General features: G+C 42.1%; 1 protein-coding gene across 1 annotated transcript in view; it reads right to left on the reverse strand.

Moving 5' to 3' along the window:
• Positions 1-4,664: 4,664 nt before the first annotated feature.
• LOC311121743 (E3 ubiquitin-protein ligase Mdm2-like) overlaps positions 4,665-22,563 on the reverse strand; it is a gene marked incomplete at its 5' end in the record, with an annotated part of 36,797 nt that continues 18,898 nt past the window's right edge. The window contains one exon of the mRNA XM_084196200.1: positions 4,665-6,319. Within this exon, the coding sequence (XP_084052326.1) occupies positions 5,687-6,319 (633 nt within the window). The 3' untranslated portion in view covers positions 4,665-5,686. The remainder of the gene's footprint in view (positions 6,320-22,563) is intronic.

Genomic DNA, 22,563 nt, shown 5'->3' on the forward strand with positions numbered 1-22,563 from the left:
TGACAGCCCGCTTGGAGTTTGCCAAAAGGCACCTAAAGGACTCTCAGACCATGAGAAACAAGATTCTCTGCTCTGATGAAACCAAGATTGGCCTGAATGCCAAGCGTCACATCTGGAGGAAACATGGCACCATCCCTACGGTTAAGCATGGTGGTGGCAGCATCATGCTGTGGGGAGGTTTTCAGCGGCAGGGACTGGGAGACTAGTCAGGATCGAGGGAAAGATGAACGGAGCAAAGTACAGAGAGATCCTTGATGAAAACCTGCTCCAGAGCGCTCAGGACCTCCGACTGGGGCGAAGGTTCAACTTCCAACAGGACAACAACCGTAAGCACACAGCCAAGACAATGCACAAGCGACTTCGGGACAAATCTCTGAATGTCCTTGAGTGGCCCAGCCAGAGACCGGACTTGAACCCCATCGAACATCTCTGGAGAGACCTGAAAATAGCTGTGCAGCGACGCGCCCCATCCAACCTGACAGAGCTTGAGAGGATCTGCAGAGAAGAATGGGACAAACTCCCCAAATACAGGTGTGCCAAGCTTGTAGCGTCATACCCAAGAAGACTAGAGGCTGTAATCGCTGCCAAAGGTGCTTCAATAAAGTACTGAGTAAAGGCTCTGAATACTTATGTAAATGTGATACTTAAGTTATTATTATTATTAATACATTTGCAAACAAGTTCTACAACCTGTTTTTGCTTTGTCATTATGGGGTATTGTGTGTAGATTGATGACGGAAAAAAACTACTTAATCCATTTTAGAATAAGGCTGTAACGTAACAAAATGTGGAAAGAGTGAAGGGGTCTGAATACTTTCCGAATGCACTGTATACCCAAGAAAGCAGACTTCTCAATATTGGCATGTTGGAGACAAAGCTAATAAGAAACGTTATGGATGTTACATGAAATGGACAAGCTTTTTGGGGAGACTGAACATATTAGAAAAAGTATGTGAGTTTGTATGTCAAAACATAGATAGCCATTTCGAAGGTTTGGCTGAACACAAAAAGTCATTTCCATTATTTAGAGAGGAATTATGAACGTTATGGATGTTAGACATTCAAATCTTAAATATTTTATGATCACAATCTATCACAACACATTTGTTGTCATTTGGAATGTCTTAAAAGGGTACCAGGTAGCCTGAATAGTCGGCTTGGTCGGTATACCGTATATAGCCACGGGATGGTTTTTCCATACCGTCAAAACTATTTACAGTTGAAGTCAGAAGTTTACATACACTCAGGTTGGAGTCATTAAAACTCATTTTTCAACCACTCCACAAATGTCTTGTTAACAAACTATAGTTTTGGCAAGTCGGTTAGGACATCTACTTTGTGCATGGTCTGGGGCTCCATGCAAGATCTCACCTCGTGGGGCATCAATGATCATGAGGAAGGTGAGGGATCAGCCCAGAACTACACGGCAGGACCTGGTCAATGACCTGAAGAGAGCTGGGACCACAGTCTCAAAGAAAACCATTAGTAACACACTACGCCGTCATGGATTAAAATCCTGCAGCGCACGCAAGGTCCCCCTGCTCAAGCCAGCGCATGTCCAGGCCCGTCTGAAGTTTGCCAATGACCATCTGGATGATCCAGAGGAGGAATGGGAGAAGGTCATGTGGTCTGATGAGACAAAAATATAGCTTTTTGGTCTAAACTCCACTCGCCGTGTTTGGAGGAAGAAGAAGGATGAGTACAACCCCAAGAACACCATCCCAACCGTGAAGCATGGAGGTGGAAACTCGCTCTGGATAAGAGCGTCTGCTAAATGACTAAAATGTAAATGTAAATGAAACATCATTCTTTGGGGATGCTTTTCTGCAAAGGGGACAGGACGACTGCATCGTATTGAGGGGAGGATGGATGGGGCCATGTATCGCGAGATCTTGGCCAACAACCTCCTTCCCTCAGTAAGAGCATTGAAGATGGGTCGTGGCTGGGTCTTCCAGCATGACAACGACCCGAAACACACAGCCAGGGCAACTAAGGAGTGGCTCCGTAAGAAGCATCTCAAGGTCCTGGAGTGGCCTAGCCAGTCTCCAGACCTGAACACAATAGAAAATCTTAGGAGGGAGCTGAAAGTCTGTATTGCCCAGTGACAGCCCCGAAACCTGAAGGATCTGGAGAAGGTCTGTATGGAGGAGTGGGCCAAAATCCCTGCTGCAGTGTGTGCAAACCTGGTCAAGACCTACAGGAAACGTATGATCTCTGTAATTGCAAACAAAGGTTTCTGTACCAAATATTAAGTTCTGCTTTTCTGATGTATCAAATACTTATGTCATGCAATAAAATGCTAATTAATTACTTAAAAATCATACAATGTGATTTTCTGGATTTTTGTTTTAGATTCCGTCTCTCACAGTTGAAGTGTACCGATGATAAAAATTACAGACCTCTACATGCTTTGTAAGTAGGAAAACCTGCAAAATCGGCAGTGTATCAAATACTTGTTCTCCCCACTGTAAGTGTTAATTTGAACTCCATGACGCTGAACTCCATGACGCTGAACTCCATGAGGCTGAACTCCATGACGCTGAACTCCATGACGCTGAACTCCATGACGCTGAACTCCATTACGCTGAACTCCATTACGCTGAACTCCATTACGCTGAACTCCATGACGCTGAACTCCATTACGCTGAACTCCATGAGGCTGAACTCCATGACGCTGAACTCCATGACGCTGAACTCCATGAGGCTGAACTCCATTACGCTGAACTCCATGACGCTGAACTCCATGAGGCTGAACTCCATGACGCTGAACTCCATGAGGCTGAACGCCATGAGGCTGAACTCCATTACGCTGAACTCCATGACGCTGAACTCCATGACGCTGAACTCCATGACGCTGAACTCCATGAGGCTGAACTCCATGACGCTGAACTCCATGATGCTGAACTCCATGAGGCTGAACTCCATGACGTTGAACTCCATGACGCTGAACTCCATGAGGCTGAACTCCATGAGGCTGAACTCCATTACGCTGAACTCCATGACGCTGAACTCCATGACGCTGAACTCCATGACGCTGAACTCCATGACGCTGAACTCCATTACGCTGAACTCCATGACGCTGAACTCCATGACGCTGAACTCCATGACGCTGAACTCCATGACGCTGAACTCCATGACGCTGAACTCCATGACACTGAACTCCATTACACTGAACTCCATTACACTGAATGGGAAATTGATGTCACAGATTTGACCTATGTGAAATGAAGAAAATGGAATAAGAGTTTTAAATGTTTAAATGGTATTTGAATAAATACAATAAACAAAGTTTGGCCTAAGTTTATTCACCTCTATTTCTGGAAATACACATGGAAATAATTTAGACCTAATGTCACACATTGACATTTTGGCACAACGATGAAAAGTATGTTGATACCTGCTTGTCGAACATCTCATTCTATAATCATGGCATTAATATGGAGTTGGTCCCCCCTTTGCTGCTATAACAGCCTCCACTCTTCTGGGAAGACTTTCCACTAGATGTTGGAACATTGCTGTGGGGACTTGTTTTCATTCAGCCACAAGCATTAGTGAGGTCGGGCACTGATGTTGGGCGATTAGGCCTGGCTCACAGTCGGCGTTCCAAATCATCCCAAAGGTGTTAGATGGGGTTGAGGTCAGGGCTCTGTGCAGGCCAGTCAAGTTCTTCCACACCGACCTCGACAAACCATTTCTGTATGGACCTCGCTTTGTGCACGGGGGCATTGTCATGCTGAAACAGGAAAGGGCCTTCCCCAAACTGTTGCCACAAAGTTAGAAGCACAGAATCGTCTAGAATGTAATTGTATGCCGTAGCGTTACAATTTCCCTTCACTGGAACTAAGGGGCCTAGCCCGAACCATGAAAAACAGCCCCCGACCATTATTCCTCCTCCACCAAACTTTACAGTAGGCACTCTGCAAGGTGGGCAGGTAGCGTTTTCCTGGCATCCGCCAAACCCAGATTCGTCCGTCGGACTGCCAGATGGTGAAGCGTGATTCATCACTCCAGAGAACGCGTTTCCACTGCTCCAGAGTCCAATGGCGGCGAGCTTTACACCACTCCAGGCGATGCTTGGCATTGGTGATCTTAGGCTTGTGTGCGGCTGCTCGGCCATGGAAACCCATTTCATGAAGACTCCCGACGAACAGTTCTTGTTCTGACGCTGCTTCCAGAGGCAGTTTGGAACTCGGTAGTGAGTGATGCAACCGAGGACAGACGATTTTTACTCGCTACGCGCTTCAGCACTCGGCGGTCCCGTTCTGTGAGCTTGTGTGGCCTACCACTTCGCGGCTGAGCCGTTGTTGCTCCTAGACATTTCCACTCCACAATAACAGCACTTACAGTTGACAAGGCCAGCTCTAGCATGGCGAACTGACTTGTTGGAAAGGTGGCATCCTGTGACGGTGCCACGTTGAAAGTCGCGGAGCTCTTCAGTAAGGCCATTCTACTGCCAACGTTTGTTTTTATGGAGATTGCATGGCGGTGTGCTCGATTTGTATACACCTGTCAGCAACGGGTGTGGCTGAAATGGCCGAATCCACAAATGTGAAAGTGTCCACATACTTTTGTGTATATGTAATGTAGATCACACATTGTTAATGGAATAACGCTTTACACAAAGGTAAAAAGTTAGATCATTAGCATAAGAGCAAATTACCACATTCATTATTTAACCTTTATTTAACAAGAACAAATTCTTATTTACAATGACGGCCTACCCCTGGCCAAACCCGGACGACGCTGGGCCAATTGTACGCCGAAACACGTCAAACCAAAAACACGTCAGCCCACACAAATCAAAACCTGATTTTAATATCATTCAAAGGTCTCTTCAGCGCTCCAACGGCATAACGACAGCCTTAAATGTTTAACTTCAGTCAGTTGGCTTGCCCGGGTTGAGACTTGAGAAAGTAGCAGCGCTTCAGTGTTAAGCGTGCAGCCCAAATGGCACCCCAAGGGCCCTGGTCAATAGTAGTGCACTATAAAGGGAATAGGGCATGTTTGCTGAGATTTAATGAAAAGTAGTCCCCTCGGCAACAACAAACAACAAATGTCTCTTTCTGCCGGTGAACGTTGACTTTCACATAGATTTACCCCATATCATTATAGATCCAATTATAAGACTATCATTATCAAAATCATCTGTGCAGGATAGAGGGAAGACTAGGTGAAAAATAAAACAACAAAAACGACCATAGTTCCCAATATATAAGTGTTATTTTGATAGACATACTTTATTCAAATCAAACTAATAAAATAAAGTGAATATATCACTGCTAACAGAATTTGATCCATTTGAAACCCTAGATAGAACACATCAGGAGATTATTATCACTATAAATCCATCACAAATCAACAACTGGCACCTTGCTTGGTAGAGTCAAGACACTCAGACCGTTCAGAAATAAAACCACTTCCAAATAAACAATGAAACATATATACACATTTATTAATTCTGAGGTATGGTGTTTTGGATCAGGGAGTGGGTGTAGCTATAGGTTACATCCTAAACGGCACCCTATTCCCTATATAGTGCACTACTTTAGACCAGAGAATGGCACCCTATTCCCTATATAGTGCACTACTTTTGACCGGAGCCCTATGGGCCATGGTTGAAAGTAGTGCACTACATAGGGAATAGACTTCTATTTGGGATGCAAGCCAGTCTAGCCGATAGCCGTCCTCAGCTGAGATAAATGAAGACGACGGACTGGATGGGCTCCCTGCAGACTGGACACAGCTTGTTCCTCTTCTTCAGTTTCTTGGCGCAGGTGTAACAGGCAATGAGGTGTCCGGTGCGTCCGTGTACAATGCAGCCGTTCTTGGGCCTGGTCTGACAGATGACGCAGGGCTCCAGGCAGCTGGCGGGGAGGTGAGCCTCCTGGCTGTTGAAGCGCTCCAGGTCTGGTGCCATCACTTCCTGGCTGAAGGGGGCGCTAGAGGACGAGCCTGATCCTACACCACTGGAAGAAGAAGAAGAGGTGGAGGGCTGGGAGGAGCAGGCTGAGTCTTTGGAATCGGGGCCAGAGACGGACACCAATTCCTGGGAGTCTTTGAGGAGGGGAAGGGGCGACCGGGCTCTCTTCCCGTCTGGGTCATCCAGTCCTTCAGCCTCGGTCTCGTCTGTCTCTGTCGGGGCTGGGGAAGGCTTGGGGGACAAAGGTTTGAGGTTGGGGGCCGTGGTGGTGGTGGTGGTGGTGATAGCAGAGTTGCTGTCAGACTGGGGAAACCATTCCTTTCTTAGCTTCCAGCAGCGGTTGCAGTTACGGGGCAGGGGAGGGTTCAACTCCTCACACTTCGAGCACTTCCAGTAGTCCTGAAACACAACAGACGACACCGCTAGATTAGACAGACGACACCGCTAGATTAGACAGACGACACCGCTAGATTAGATTAGACAGACGACACCGCTAGATTAGATTAGACAGACGACACCGCTAGATTAGACAGACGACAGCGCTAGATTAGATTAGACAGACGACACCGCTAGATTAGACAGACGACAGCGCTAGATTAGATTAGACAGACGACACTGCTAGATTAGATTAGACAGACGACACCGCTAGATTAGACAGACGACAGCGCTAGATTAGATTAGACAGACGACAGCGCTAGATTAGACAGACGACAGCGCTAGATTAGACAGACGACACCGCTAGATTAGATTAGACAGACGACACCGCTAGATTAGACAGACGACACCGCTAGATTAGACAGACGACAGCGCTAGATTAAACAACAGCGCTAGATTAGACAACAGGCCATACAACTAGATTAGACAACAGGCCATACAGCTAGATTAGACAACAGGCAATACAACTAGATTAGACAACAGGCCATACAACTAGATTAGACAACACCACTAGATTAGACAACAGGCCATACAGCTATATTAGACAACACCACTAGATTAGACAACAGGCCATACAGCTAGATTAGACAACAGGCCATACAGCTAGATTATACAACAGGCCATACAACTAGATTATACAACAGGCCATACAACTAGATTAGACAACAGGCCATACAACTAGATTAGACAACAGGCCATACAACTAGATTAGACAACAGGCCATACAGCTAGATTAGACAACAGACACTACAACTAGATTAGACAACAGGCCATACAGCTAGATTAGACAACAGACACTACAACTAGATTAGACAACAGGCCATACAGCTAGATTAGACAACAGGCCATACAGCTATATTAGACAACAGGCCATACAGCTAGATTAGACAACAGGCCATACAACTAGATTAGACAACACCACTAGATTAGACAACAGGCCATACAGCTAGATTAGACAACAGGCCATACAGCTAGATTAGACAACAGACACTACAACTAGATTAGACAACAGGCCATACAGCTAGATTAGACAACAGGCCATACAGCTAGATTAGACAACAGGCCATACAACTAGATTAGACAACAGGCCATACAACTAGATTAGACAACACCACTAGATTAGACAACAGGCCATACAGCTAGATTAGACAACAGGCCATACAGCTAGATTAGACAACACCACTAGATTAGACAACAGGCCATACAACTAGATTAGACAACACCACTAGATTAGACAACAGGCCATACAGCTAGATTAGACAACACCACTAGATTAGACAACAGGCCATACAACTAGATTAGACAACAGGCCATACAGCTAGATTAGACAACAGGCCATACAGCTATATTAGACAACAGGCCATACAGCTAGATTAGACAACAGGCAATACAACTAGATTAGACAACAGGCCATACAGCTAGATTAGACAACAGGCCATACAGCTAGATTAGACAACAGGCCATACAACTAGATTAGACAACAGGCCATACAACTAGATTAGACAACAGGCCATACAACTAGATTAGACAACAGGCCATTCAGCTAGATTAGACAACAGGCAATACAACTAGATTAGACAACAGGCCATACAGCTAGATTAGACAACAGGCCATACAGCTAGATTAGACAACAGGCCATACAACTAGATTAGACAACAGGCCATACAACTAGATTAGACAACAGGCCATACAACTAGATTAGACAACAGGCCATACAGCTAGATTAGACAACAGGCCATACAGCTAGATTAGACAACAGGCCATACAACTAGATTAGACAACAGGCCATACAACTAGATTAGACAACAGGCCATACAACTAGATTAGACAACAGGCCATACAGCTAGATTAGACAACAGGCCATACAACTAGATTAGACAACAGGCCATACAGCTAGATTAGACAACACCACTAGATTAGACAACAGGCCATACAGCTAGATTAGACAACACCACTAGATTAGACAACAGGCCATACAGCTAGATTAGACAACAGGCCATACAACTAGATTAGACAACAGGCCATACAGCTAGATTAGACAACAGGCCATACAACTAGATTAGACAACAGGCCATACAACTAGATTAGACAACAGGCCATACAACTAGATTAGACAACAGGCCATACAACTAGATTAGACAACACCACTAGATTAGACAACAGGCCATACAGCTAGATTAGACAACAGGCCATACAGCTAGATTAGACAACAGGCCATACAACTAGATTAGACAACACCACTAGATTAGACAACAGGCCATACAACTAGATTAGACAACAGGCCATACAACTAGATTAGACAACAGGCCATACAACTAGATTAGACAACAGGCCATACAACTAGATTAGACAACAGACACTACAACTAGATTAGACAACAGGCCATACAACTAGATTAGACAACAGGCCATACAACTAGATTAGACAACAGGCCATACAACTAGATTAGACAACAGGCCATACAACTAGATTAGACAACAGGCCATACAACTAGATTAGACAACACCACTAGATTAGACAACAGGCCATACAACTAGATTAGACAACAGGCCATACAGCTAGATTAGACAACAGGCCATACAACTAGATTAGACAACAGGCCATACAACTAGATTAGACAACAGACACTACAACTAGATTAGACAACAGGCAATACAACTAGATTAGACAACAGACACTACAACTAGATTAGATAACAGGCCATACAGCTAGATTAGACAACAGGCCATACAACTAGATTAGACAACAGGCCATACAGCTAGATTAGACAACACCACTAGATTAGACAACAGGCAATACAACTAGATTATACAACAGGCCATACAACTAGATTAGACAACAGGCAATACAGCTAGATTAGACAACAGGCCATACAGCTAGATTAGACAACAGGCCATATAACTAGATTAGACAACAGGCAATACAGCTAGATTAGACAACAGGCCATACAGCTAGATTAGACAACAGGCCATACAACTAGATTAGACAACAGGCCATACAACTAGATTAGACAACAGGCCATACAGCTAGATTAGACAACAGACACTACAACTAGATTAGACAACAGGCCATACAGCTAGATTAGACAACAGACACTACAACTAGATTAGACAACAGGCCATACAGCTAGATTAGACAACAGGCCATACAGCTATATTAGACAACAGGCCATACAGCTAGATTAGACAACAGGCCATACAACTAGATTAGACAACACCACTAGATTAGACAACAGGCCATACAGCTAGATTAGACAACAGGCCATACAGCTAGATTAGACAACAGACACTACAACTAGATTAGACAACAGGCCATACAGCTAGATTAGACAACAGGCCATACAGCTAGATTAGACAACAGGCCATACAACTAGATTAGACAACAGGCCATACAACTAGATTAGACAACACCACTAGATTAGACAACAGGCCATACAGCTAGATTAGACAACAGGCCATACAGCTAGATTAGACAACACCACTAGATTAGACAACAGGCCATACAACTAGATTAGACAACACCACTAGATTAGACAACAGGCCATACAGCTAGATTAGACAACACCACTAGATTAGACAACAGGCCATACAACTAGATTAGACAACAGGCCATACAGCTATATTAGACAACAGGCCATACAACTAGATTAGACAACAGGCCATACAACTAGATTAGACAACAGGCCATACAGCTAGATTAGACAACACCACTAGATTAGACAACAGGCCATACAACTAGATTAGACAACAGGCCATACAGCTAGATTAGACAACACCACTAGATTAGACAACAGGCCATACAGCTAGATTAGACAACAGGCCATACAGCTAGATTAGACAACAGGCCATACAGCTAGATTAGACAACAGGCCATACAACTAGATTAGACAACAGGCCATACAACTAGATTAGACAACACCACTAGATTAGACAACAGGCCATACAACTAGATTAGACAACAGGCCATACAACTAGATTAGACAACACCACTAGATTAGACAACAGGCCATACAGCTAGATTAGACAACAGGCCATACACCTAGATTATACAACAGGCAATACAACTAGATTAGACAACAGGCCATACAGCTAGATTAGACAACAGGCCATACAGCTAGATTAGACAACAGGCCATACAACTAGATTATACAACACCACTAGATTAGACAACAGGCCATACAACTAGATTAGACAACAGGCCATACAACTAGATTAGACAACAGGCCATACAACTAGATTAGACAACAGGCCATACAGCTAGATTAGACAACAGGCCATACAGCTAGATTAGACAACAGGCCATACAGCTAGATTAGACAACAGGCAATACAACTAGATTAGACAACAGGCCATACAACTAGATTAGACAACAGGCAATACAACTAGATTAGACAACACCACTAGATTAGACAACAGGCCATACAACTAGATTAGACAACAGGCCATACAGCTAGATTAGACAACAGGCCATACAACTAGATTATACAACAGGCCATACAACTAGATTAGACAACAGGCCATACAGCTAGATTAGACAACAGGCCATACAACTACATTATACAACACCACTAGATTAGACAACAGGCCATACAACTAGATTAGACAACAGGCCATACAACTAGATTATACAACAGGCCATACAGCTAGATTAGACAACAGGCCATACAGCTAGATTAGACAACAGGCCATACAACTAGATTATACAACACCACTAGATTAGACAACAGGCCATACAACTAGATTAGACAACAGGCCATACAGCTAGATTAGACAACAGGCCATACAACTAGATTAGACAACAGGCCATACAACTAGATTAGACAACAGGCCATACAGCTAGATTAGACAACAGGCCATACAACTAGATTAGACAACAGGCCATACAACTAGATTAGACAACAGGCAATACAGCTAGATTAGACAACAGGCCATACAACTAGATTAGACAACACCACTAGATTAGACAACAGGCCATACAACTAGATTATACAACAGGCCATACAACTAGATTAGACAACAGGCCATACAGCTAGATTAGACAACAGGCCATACAACTAGATTAGACAACAGGCCATACAACTAGATTAGACAACAGGCAATACAGCTAGATTAGACAACACCACTAGATTAGACAACAGGCCATACAACTAGATTAGACAACAGGCCATACAACTAGATTATACAACACCACTAGATTAGACAACAGGCCATACAGCTAGATTAGACAACAGGCTATACAACTAGATTAGACAACAGGCCATACAGCTAGATTAGACAACAGGCAATACAACTAGATTAGACAACAGGCCATACAACTAGATTAGACAACAGGCCATACAACTAGATTAGACAACAGGCCATACAACTAGATTATACAACAGGCAATACAACTAGATTAGACAACACCACTAGATTAGACAACAGGCCATACAGCTAGATTAGACAACAGGCTATACAACTAGATTAGACAACAGGCCATACAGCTAGATTAGACAACAGGCCATACAACTAGATTAGACAACAGGCCATACAACTAGATTAGACAACAGGCCATACAGCTAGATTAGACAACAGGCCATACAGCTAGATTAGACAACAGGCAATACAACTATATTAGACAACAGGCCATACAACTAGATTAGACAACAGGCCATACAACTAGATTAGACAACAGGCCATACAACTAGATTATACAACAGGCAATACAACTATATTAGACAACAGGCCATACAGCTAGATTAGACAACAGGCCATACAACTAGATTAGACAACAGGCCATACAACTAGATTAGGCAACAGGCCATACAACTAGATTATACAACACCACTAGATTAGACAACAGGCCATACAGCTAGATTAGACAACAGGCCATACAACTAGATTAGACAACAGGCCATACAACTAGATTAGACAACAGGCCATACAGCTAGATTAGACAACAGGCCATACAACTAGATTAGACAACAGGCCATACAACTAGATTAGACAACAGGCCATACAACTAGATTAGACAACAGGCCATACAGCTATATTAGACAACACCACTAGATTAGACAACAGGCCATACAACTAGATTAGACAACACCACTAGATTAGACAACAGGCCATACAACTAGATTAGACAACACCACTAGATTAGACAACAGGCCATACAGCTAGATTAGACAACACCACTAGATTAGACAACAGGCCATACAACTAGATTAGACAACAGGCAATACAACTAGATTAGACAACAGGCCATACAACTAGATTAGACAACAGGCCATACAACTAGATTAGACAACAGGCCATACAACTAGATTAGACAACAGGCCATACAGCTATATTAGACAACACCACTAGATTAGACAACAGGCCATACAACTAGATTAGACAACACCACTAGATTAGACAACAGGCCATACAACTAGATTAGACAACACCACTAGATTAGACAACAGGCCATACAGCTAGATTAGACAACACCACTAGATTAGACAACAGGCCATACAACTAGATTAGACAACACCACTAGATTAGACAACAGGCAATACAACTAGATTAGACAACAGGCCATACAACTAGATTAGACAACAGGCCATACAACTAGATTAGACAACAGGCCATACAGCTATATTAGACAACACCACTAGATTAGACAACAGGCCATACAACTAGATTAGACAACAGGCCATACAGCTAGATTAGACAACACCACTAGATTAGACAACAGGCCATACAGCTAGATTAGACAACAGGCCATACAACTAGATTAGACAACAGGCCATACAGCTAGATTAGACAACAGGCCATACAGCTAGATTAGACAACACCACTAGATTAGACAACAGGCCATACAACTAGATTAGACAACAGGCCATACAACTAGATTAGACAACAGGCCATACAGCTAGATTAGACAACACCACTAGATTAGACAACAGGCCATACAACTAGATTAGACAACAGGCCATACAACTAGATTAGACAACAGGCCATACAACTAGATTAGACAACAGGCCATACAACTAGATTAGACAACAGGCCATACAACTAGATTAGACAACAGGCCATACAGCTAGATTAGACAACACCACTAGATTAGACAACAGGCCATACAACTAGATTAGACAACAGGCCATACAACTAGATTAGACAACAGGCCATACAGCTAGATTAAACAACACCACTAGATTAGACAACAGGCCATACAACTAGATTAGACAACAGGCCATACAACTAGATTAGACAACAGGCCATACAACTAGATTAGACAACAGGCCATACAACTAGATTAGACAACAGGCCATACAACTAGATTAGACAACAGGCAATACAACTAGATTAGACAACAGGCCATACAACTAGATTAGACAACAGGCCATACAGCTAGATTAGACAACAGGCCATACAGCTAGATTAGACAACAGGCCATACAACTAGATTAGACAACAGGCCATACAGCTAGATTAGACAACAGGCCATACAGCTAGATTAGACAACAGGCAATACAACTATATTAGACAACAGGCCATACAGCTAGATTAGACAACAGGCCATACAGCTAGATTAGACAACAGGCCATACAGCTAGATTAGACAACACCACTAGATTAGACAACAGGCCATACAACTAGATTAGACAACACCACTAGATTAGACAACAGGCCATACAGCTAGATTAGACAACACCACTAGATTAGACAACAGGCCATACAACTAGATTAGACAACAGGCCATACAGCTATATTAGACAACAGGCCATACAACTAGATTAGACAACAGGCCATACAACTAGATTAGACAACAGGCCATACAGCTAGATTAGACAACACCACTAGATTAGACAACAGGCCATACAACTAGATTAGACAACAGGCCATACAGCTAGATTAGACAACACCACTAGATTAGACAACAGGCCATACAGCTAGATTAGACAACAGGCCATACAGCTAGATTAGACAACAGGCCATACAGCTAGATTAGACAACAGGCCATACAACTAGATTAGACAACAGGCCATACAACTAGATTAGACAACACCACTAGATTAGACAACAGGCCATACAACTAGATTAGACAACAGGCCATACAACTAGATTAGACAACACCACTAGATTAGACAACAGGCCATACAGCTAGATTAGACAACAGGCCATACACCTAGATTATACAACAGGCAATACAACTAGATTAGACAACAGGCCATACAGCTAGATTAGACAACAGGCCATACAGCTAGATTAGACAACAGGCCATACAACTAGATTATACAACACCACTAGATTAGACAACAGGCCATACAACTAGATTAGACAACAGGCCATACAACTAGATTAGACAACAGGCCATACAACTAGATTAGACAACAGGCCATACAGCTAGATTAGACAACAGGCCATACAGCTAGATTAGACAACAGGCCATACAGCTAGATTAGACAACAGGCAATACAACTAGATTAGACAACAGGCCATACAACTAGATTAGACAACAGGCAATACAACTAGATTAGACAACACCACTAGATTAGACAACAGGCCATACAACTAGATTAGACAACAGGCCATACAGCTAGATTAGACAACAGGCCATACAACTAGATTATACAACAGGCCATACAACTAGATTAGACAACAGGCCATACAGCTAGATTAGACAACAGGCCATACAACTACATTATACAACACCACTAGATTAGACAACAGGCCATACAACTAGATTAGACAACAGGCCATACAACTAGATTATACAACAGGCCATACAGCTAGATTAGACAACAGGCCATACAGCTAGATTAGACAACAGGCCATACAACTAGATTATACAACACCACTAGATTAGACAACAGGCCATACAACTAGATTAGACAACAGGCCATACAGCTAGATTAGACAACAGGCCATACAACTAGATTAGACAACAGGCCATACAACTAGATTAGACAACAGGCCATACAGCTAGATTAGACAACAGGCCATACAACTAGATTAGACAACAGGCCATACAACTAGATTAGACAACAGGCAATACAGCTAGATTAGACAACAGGCCATACAACTAGATTAGACAACACCACTAGATTAGACAACAGGCCATACAACTAGATTATACAACAGGCCATACAACTAGATTAGACAACAGGCCATACAGCTAGATTAGACAACAGGCCATACAACTAGATTAGACAACAGGCCATACAACTAGATTAGACAACAGGCAATACAGCTAGATTAGACAACACCACTAGATTAGACAACAGGCCATACAACTAGATTAGACAACAGGCCATACAACTAGATTATACAACACCACTAGATTAGACAACAGGCCATACAGCTAGATTAGACAACAGGCTATACAACTAGATTAGACAACAGGCCATACAGCTAGATTAGACAACAGGCAATACAACTAGATTAGACAACAGGCCATACAACTAGATTAGACAACAGGCCATACAACTAGATTAGACAACAGGCCATACAACTAGATTATACAACAGGCAATACAACTAGATTAGACAACACCACTAGATTAGACAACAGGCCATACAGCTAGATTAGACAACAGGCTATACAACTAGATTAGACAACAGGCCATACAGCTAGATTAGACAACAGGCCATACAACTAGATTAGACAACAGGCCATACAACTAGATTAGACAACAGGCCATACAGCTAGATTAGACAACAGGCCATACAGCTAGATTAGACAACAGGCAATACAACTATATTAGACAACAGGCCATACAACTAGATTAGACAACAGGCCATACAACTAGATTAGACAACAGGCCATACAACTAGATTATACAACAGGCAATACAACTATATTAGACAACAGGCCATACAGCTAGATTAGACAACAGGCCATACAACTAGATTAGACAACAGGCCATACAACTAGATTAGGCAACAGGCCATACAACTAGATTATACAACACCACTAGATTAGACAACAGGCCATACAGCTAGATTAGACAACAGGCCATACAACTAGATTAGACAACAGGCCATACAACTAGATTAGACAACAGGCCATACAGCTAGATTAGACAACAGGCCATACAACTAGATTAGACAACAGGCCATACAACTAGATTAGACAACAGGCCATACAACTAGATTAGACAACAGGCCATACAGCTATATTAGACAACACCACTAGATTAGACAACAGGCCATACAACTAGATTAGACAACACCACTAGATTAGACAACAGGCCATACAACTAGATTAGACAACACCACTAGATTAGACAACAGGCCATACAGCTAGATTAGACAACACCACTAGATTAGACAACAGGCCATACAACTAGATTAGACAACAGGCAATACAACTAGATTAGACAACAGGCCATACAACTAGATTAGACAACAGGCCATACAACTAGATTAGACAACAGGCCATACAACTAGATTAGACAACAGGCCATACAGCTATATTAGACAACACCACTAGATTAGACAACAGGCCATACAACTAGATTAGACAACACCACTAGATTAGACAACAGGCCATACAACTAGATTAGACAACACCACTAGATTAGACAACAGGCCATACAGCTAGATTAGACAACACCACTAGATTAGACAACAGGCCATACAACTAGATTAGACAACACCACTAGATTAGACAACAGGCAATACAACTAGATTAGACAACAGGCCATACAACTAGATTAGACAACAGGCCATACAACTAGATTAGACAACAGGCCATACAGCTATATTAGACAACACCACTAGATTAGACAACAGGCCATACAACTAGATTAGACAACAGGCCATACAGCTAGATTAGACAACACCACTAGATTAGACAACAGGCCATACAGCTAGATTAGACAACAGGCCATACAACTAGATTAGACAACAGGCCATACAGCTAGATTAGACAACAGGCCATACAGCTAGATTAGACAACACCACTAGATTAGACAACAGGCCATACAACTAGATTAGACAACAGGCCATACAACTAGATTAGACAACAGGCCATACAGCTAGATTAGACAACACCACTAGATTAGACAACAGGCCATACAACTAGATTAGACAACAGGCCATACAACTAGATTAGACAACAGGCCATACAACTAGATTAGACAACAGGCCATACAACTAGATTAGACAACAGGCCATACAACTAGATTAGACAACAGGCCATACAGCTAGATTAGACAACACCACTAGATTAGACAACAGGCCATACAACTAGATTAGACAACAGGCCATACAACTAGATTAGACAACAGGCCATACAGCTAGATTAAACAACACCACTAGATTAGACAACAGGCCATACAACTAGATTAGACAACAGGCCATACAACTAGATTAGACAACAGGCCATACAACTAGATTAGACAACAGGCCATACAACTAGATTAGACAACAGGCCATACAACTAGATTAGACAACAGGCAATACAACTAGATTAGACAACAGGCCATACAACTAGATTAGACAACAGGCCATACAGCTAGATTAGACAACAGGCCATACAGCTAGATTAGACAACAGGCCATACAACTAGATTAGACAACAGGCCATACAGCTAGATTAGACAACAGGCCATACAGCTAGATTAGACAACAGGCAATACAACTATATTAGACAACAGGCCATACAGCTAGATTAGACAACAGGCCATACAGCTAGATTAGACAACAGGCAATACAGCTAGATTAGACAACAGGCAATACAACTAGATTAGACAACAGGCCATACAACTAGATTATACAACACCACTAGATTAGACAACAAGCCATACAGCTAGATTAGACAACACCACTAGATTAGACAACAGGCCATACAACTAGATTAGACAACAGGCCATACAACTAGATTATACAACAGGCAATACAACTAGATTAGACAACACCACTAGATTAGACAACAGGCCATACAGCTAGATTAGACAACAGGCTATACAACTAGATTAGACAACAGGCCATACAGCTAGATTAGACAACAGGCAATACAACTAGATTAGACAACAGGCCATACAACTAGATTAGACAACAGGCCATACAACTAGATTAGACAACAGGCCATACAACTAGATTATACAACAGGCAATACAACTAGATTAGACAACACCACTAGATTAGACAACAGGCCATACAGCTAGATTAGACAACAGGCTATACAACTAGATTAGACAACAGGCCATACAGCTAGATTAGACAACAGGCCATACAACTAGATTAGACAACAGGCCATACAACTAGATTAGACAACAGGCCATACAGCTAGATTAGACAACAGGCCATACAGCTAGATTAGACAACAGGCAATACAACTATATTAGACAACAGGCCATACAACTAGATTAGACAACAGGCCATACAACTAGATTAGACAACAGGCCATACAGCTAGATTATACAACAGGCCATACAGCTAGATTAGACAACAGGCCATACAACTAGATTAGACAACAGGCCATACAGCTAGATTATACAACAGGCCATACAACTAGATTAGACAACAGGCAATACAACTATATTAGACAACAGGCCATACAGCTAGATTAGACAACAGGCCATACAACTAGATTAGACAACAGGCCATACAACTAGATTAGGCAACAGGCCATACAACTAGATTATACAACACCACTAGATTAGACAACAGGCCATACAGCTAGATTAGACAACAGGCCATACAACTAGATTAGACAACAGGCCATACAACTAGATTAGACAACAGGCCATACAGCTAGATTAGACAACAGGCCATACAACTAGATTAGACAACAGGCCATACAACTAGATTAGACAACAGGCCATACAACTAGATTAGACAACAGGCCATACAGCTATATTAGACAACACCACTAGATTAGACAACAGGCCATACAACTAGATTAGACAACACCACTAGATTAGACAACAGGCCATACAACTAGATTAGACAACACCACTAGATTAGACAACAGGCCATACAGCTAGATTAGACAACACCACTAGATTAGACAACAGGCCATACAACTAGATTAGACAACAGGCAATACAACTAGATTAGACAACAGGCCATACAACTAGATTAGACAACAGGCCATACAACTAGATTAGACAACAGGCCATACAACTAGATTAGACAACAGGCCATACAGCTATATTAGACAACACCACTAGATTAGACAACAGGCCATACAACTAGATTAGACAACACCACTAGATTAGACAACAGGCCATACAACTAGATTAGACAACACCACTAGATTAGACAACAGGCCATACAGCTAGATTAGACAACACCACTAGATTAGACAACAGGCCATACAACTAGATTAGACAACACCACTAGATTAGACAACAGGCAATACAACTAGATTAGACAACAGGCCATACAACTAGATTAGACAACAGGCCATACAACTAGATTAGACAACAGGCCATACAGCTATATTAGACAACACCACTAGATTAGACAACAGGCCATACAACTAGATTAGACAACAGGCCATACAGCTAGATTAGACAACACCACTAGATTAGACAACAGGCCATACAGCTAGATTAGACAACAGGCCATACAACTAGATTAGACAACAGGCCATACAGCTAGATTAGACAACAGGCCATACAGCTAGATTAGACAACACCACTAGATTAGACAACAGGCCATACAACTAGATTAGACAACAGGCCATACAACTAGATTAGACAACAGGCCATACAGCTAGATTAGACAACACCACTAGATTAGACAACAGGCCATACAACTAGATTAGACAACAGGCCATACAACTAGATTAGACAACAGGCCATACAACTAGATTAGACAACAGGCCATACAACTAGATTAGACAACAGGCCATACAACTAGATTAGACAACAGGCCATACAGCTAGATTAGACAACACCACTAGATTAGACAACAGGCCATACAACTAGATTAGACAACAGGCCATACAACTAGATTAGACAACAGGCCATACAGCTAGATTAAACAACACCACTAGATTAGACAACAGGCCATACAACTAGATTAGACAACAGGCCATACAACTAGATTAGACAACAGGCCATACAACTAGATTAGACAACAGGCCATACAACTAGATTAGACAACAGGCCATACAACTAGATTAGACAACAGGCAATACAACTAGATTAGACAACAGGCCATACAACTAGATTAGACAACAGGCCATACAGCTAGATTAGACAACAGGCCATACAGCTAGATTAGACAACAGGCCATACAACTAGATTAGACAACAGGCCATACAGCTAGATTAGACAACAGGCCATACAGCTAGATTAGACAACAGGCAATACAACTATATTAGACAACAGGCCATACAGCTAGATTAGACAACAGGCCATACAGCTAGATTAGACAACAGGCAATACAGCTAGATTAGACAACAGGCAATACAACTAGATTAGACAACAGGCCATACAACTAGATTATACAACACCACTAGATTAGACAACAGGCCATACAGCTAGATTAGACAACAGGCCATACAACTAGATTAGACAACAGGCCATACAACTAGATTAGACAACAGGCCATACAGCTAGATTAGACAACAGGCCATACAGCTAGATTAGACAACAGGCCATATAACTAGATTAGACAACAGGCAATACAGCTATATTGGACAACAGGCCATACAACTAGATTAGACAACAGGCCATACAACTAGATTAGACAACAGGCCATACAGCTAGATTAGACAAAAGGCCATACAACTAGATTAGACAACAGGCCATACAACTAGATTAGACAACAGGCCATACAACTAGATTAGACAACAGGCCATACAACTAGATTAGACAACAGGCCATACAACTAGATTAGACAACAGGCAATACAACTAGATTAGACAACAGGCCATACAACTAGATTAGACAACAGGCCATACAACTAGATTAGACAACAGGCCATACAACTAGATTAGACAACAGGCCATACAGCTATATTAGACAACACCACTAGATTAGACAACAGGCCATACAACTAGATTAGACAACACCACTAGATTAGACAACAGGCCATACAACTAGATTAGACAACACCACTAGATTAGACAACAGGCCATACAGCTAGATTAGACAACACCACTAGATTAGACAACAGGCCATACAACTAGATTAGACAACAGGCAATACAACTAGATTAGACAACAGGCCATACAACTAGATTAGACAACAGGCCATACAACTAGATTAGACAACAGGCCATACAGCTAGATTAGACAACAGGCCATACAACTAGATTAGACAACAGGCCATACAGCTAGATTAGACAACAGGCCATACAACTATATTAGACAACAGGCCATACAACTAGATTAGACAACAGGCCATACAACTAGATTAGACAACAGGCAATACAACTAGATTAGACAACAGGCCATACAACTAGATTAGACAACAGGCCATACAACTAGATTAGACAACAGGCAATACAACTAGATTAGACAACAGGCCATACAACTAGATTAGACAACAGGCCATACAGCTAGATTAGACAACAGGCCATACAGCTAGATTAGACAACAGGCCATACAACTAGATTAGACAACAGGCCATACAGCTAGATTAGACAACAGGCCATACAGCTAGATTAGACAACAGGCAATACAACTATATTAGACAACAGGCCATACAGCTAGATTAGACAACAGGCCATACAGCTAGATTAGACAACAGGCAATACAGCTAGATTAGACAACAGGCAATACAACTAGATTAGACAACAGGCCATACAACTAGATTATACAACACCACTAGATTAGACAACAAGCCATACAGCTAGATTAGACAACACCACTAGATTAGACAACAGGCCATACAACTAGATTAGACAACAGGCCATACAACTAGATTATACAACAGGCAATACAACTAGATTAGACAACACCACTAGATTAGACAACAGGCCATACAGCTAGATTAGACAACAGGCTATACAACTAGATTAGACAACAGGCCATACAGCTAGATTAGACAACAGGCAATACAACTAGATTAGACAACAGGCCATACAACTAGATTAGACAACAGGCCATACAACTAGATTAGACAACAGGCCATACAACTAGATTATACAACAGGCAATACAACTAGATTAGACAACACCACTAGATTAGACAACAGGCCATACAGCTAGATTAGACAACAGGCTATACAACTAGATTAGACAACAGGCCATACAGCTAGATTAGACAACAGGCCATACAACTAGATTA

The sequence above is a fragment of the Coregonus lavaretus genome, assembly GCF_964263955.1.
Source record: "Coregonus lavaretus genome assembly, contig: HAP1_SCAFFOLD_2024, whole genome shotgun sequence".
Lineage (NCBI taxonomy): Eukaryota > Metazoa > Chordata > Actinopteri > Salmoniformes > Salmonidae > Coregonus > Coregonus lavaretus.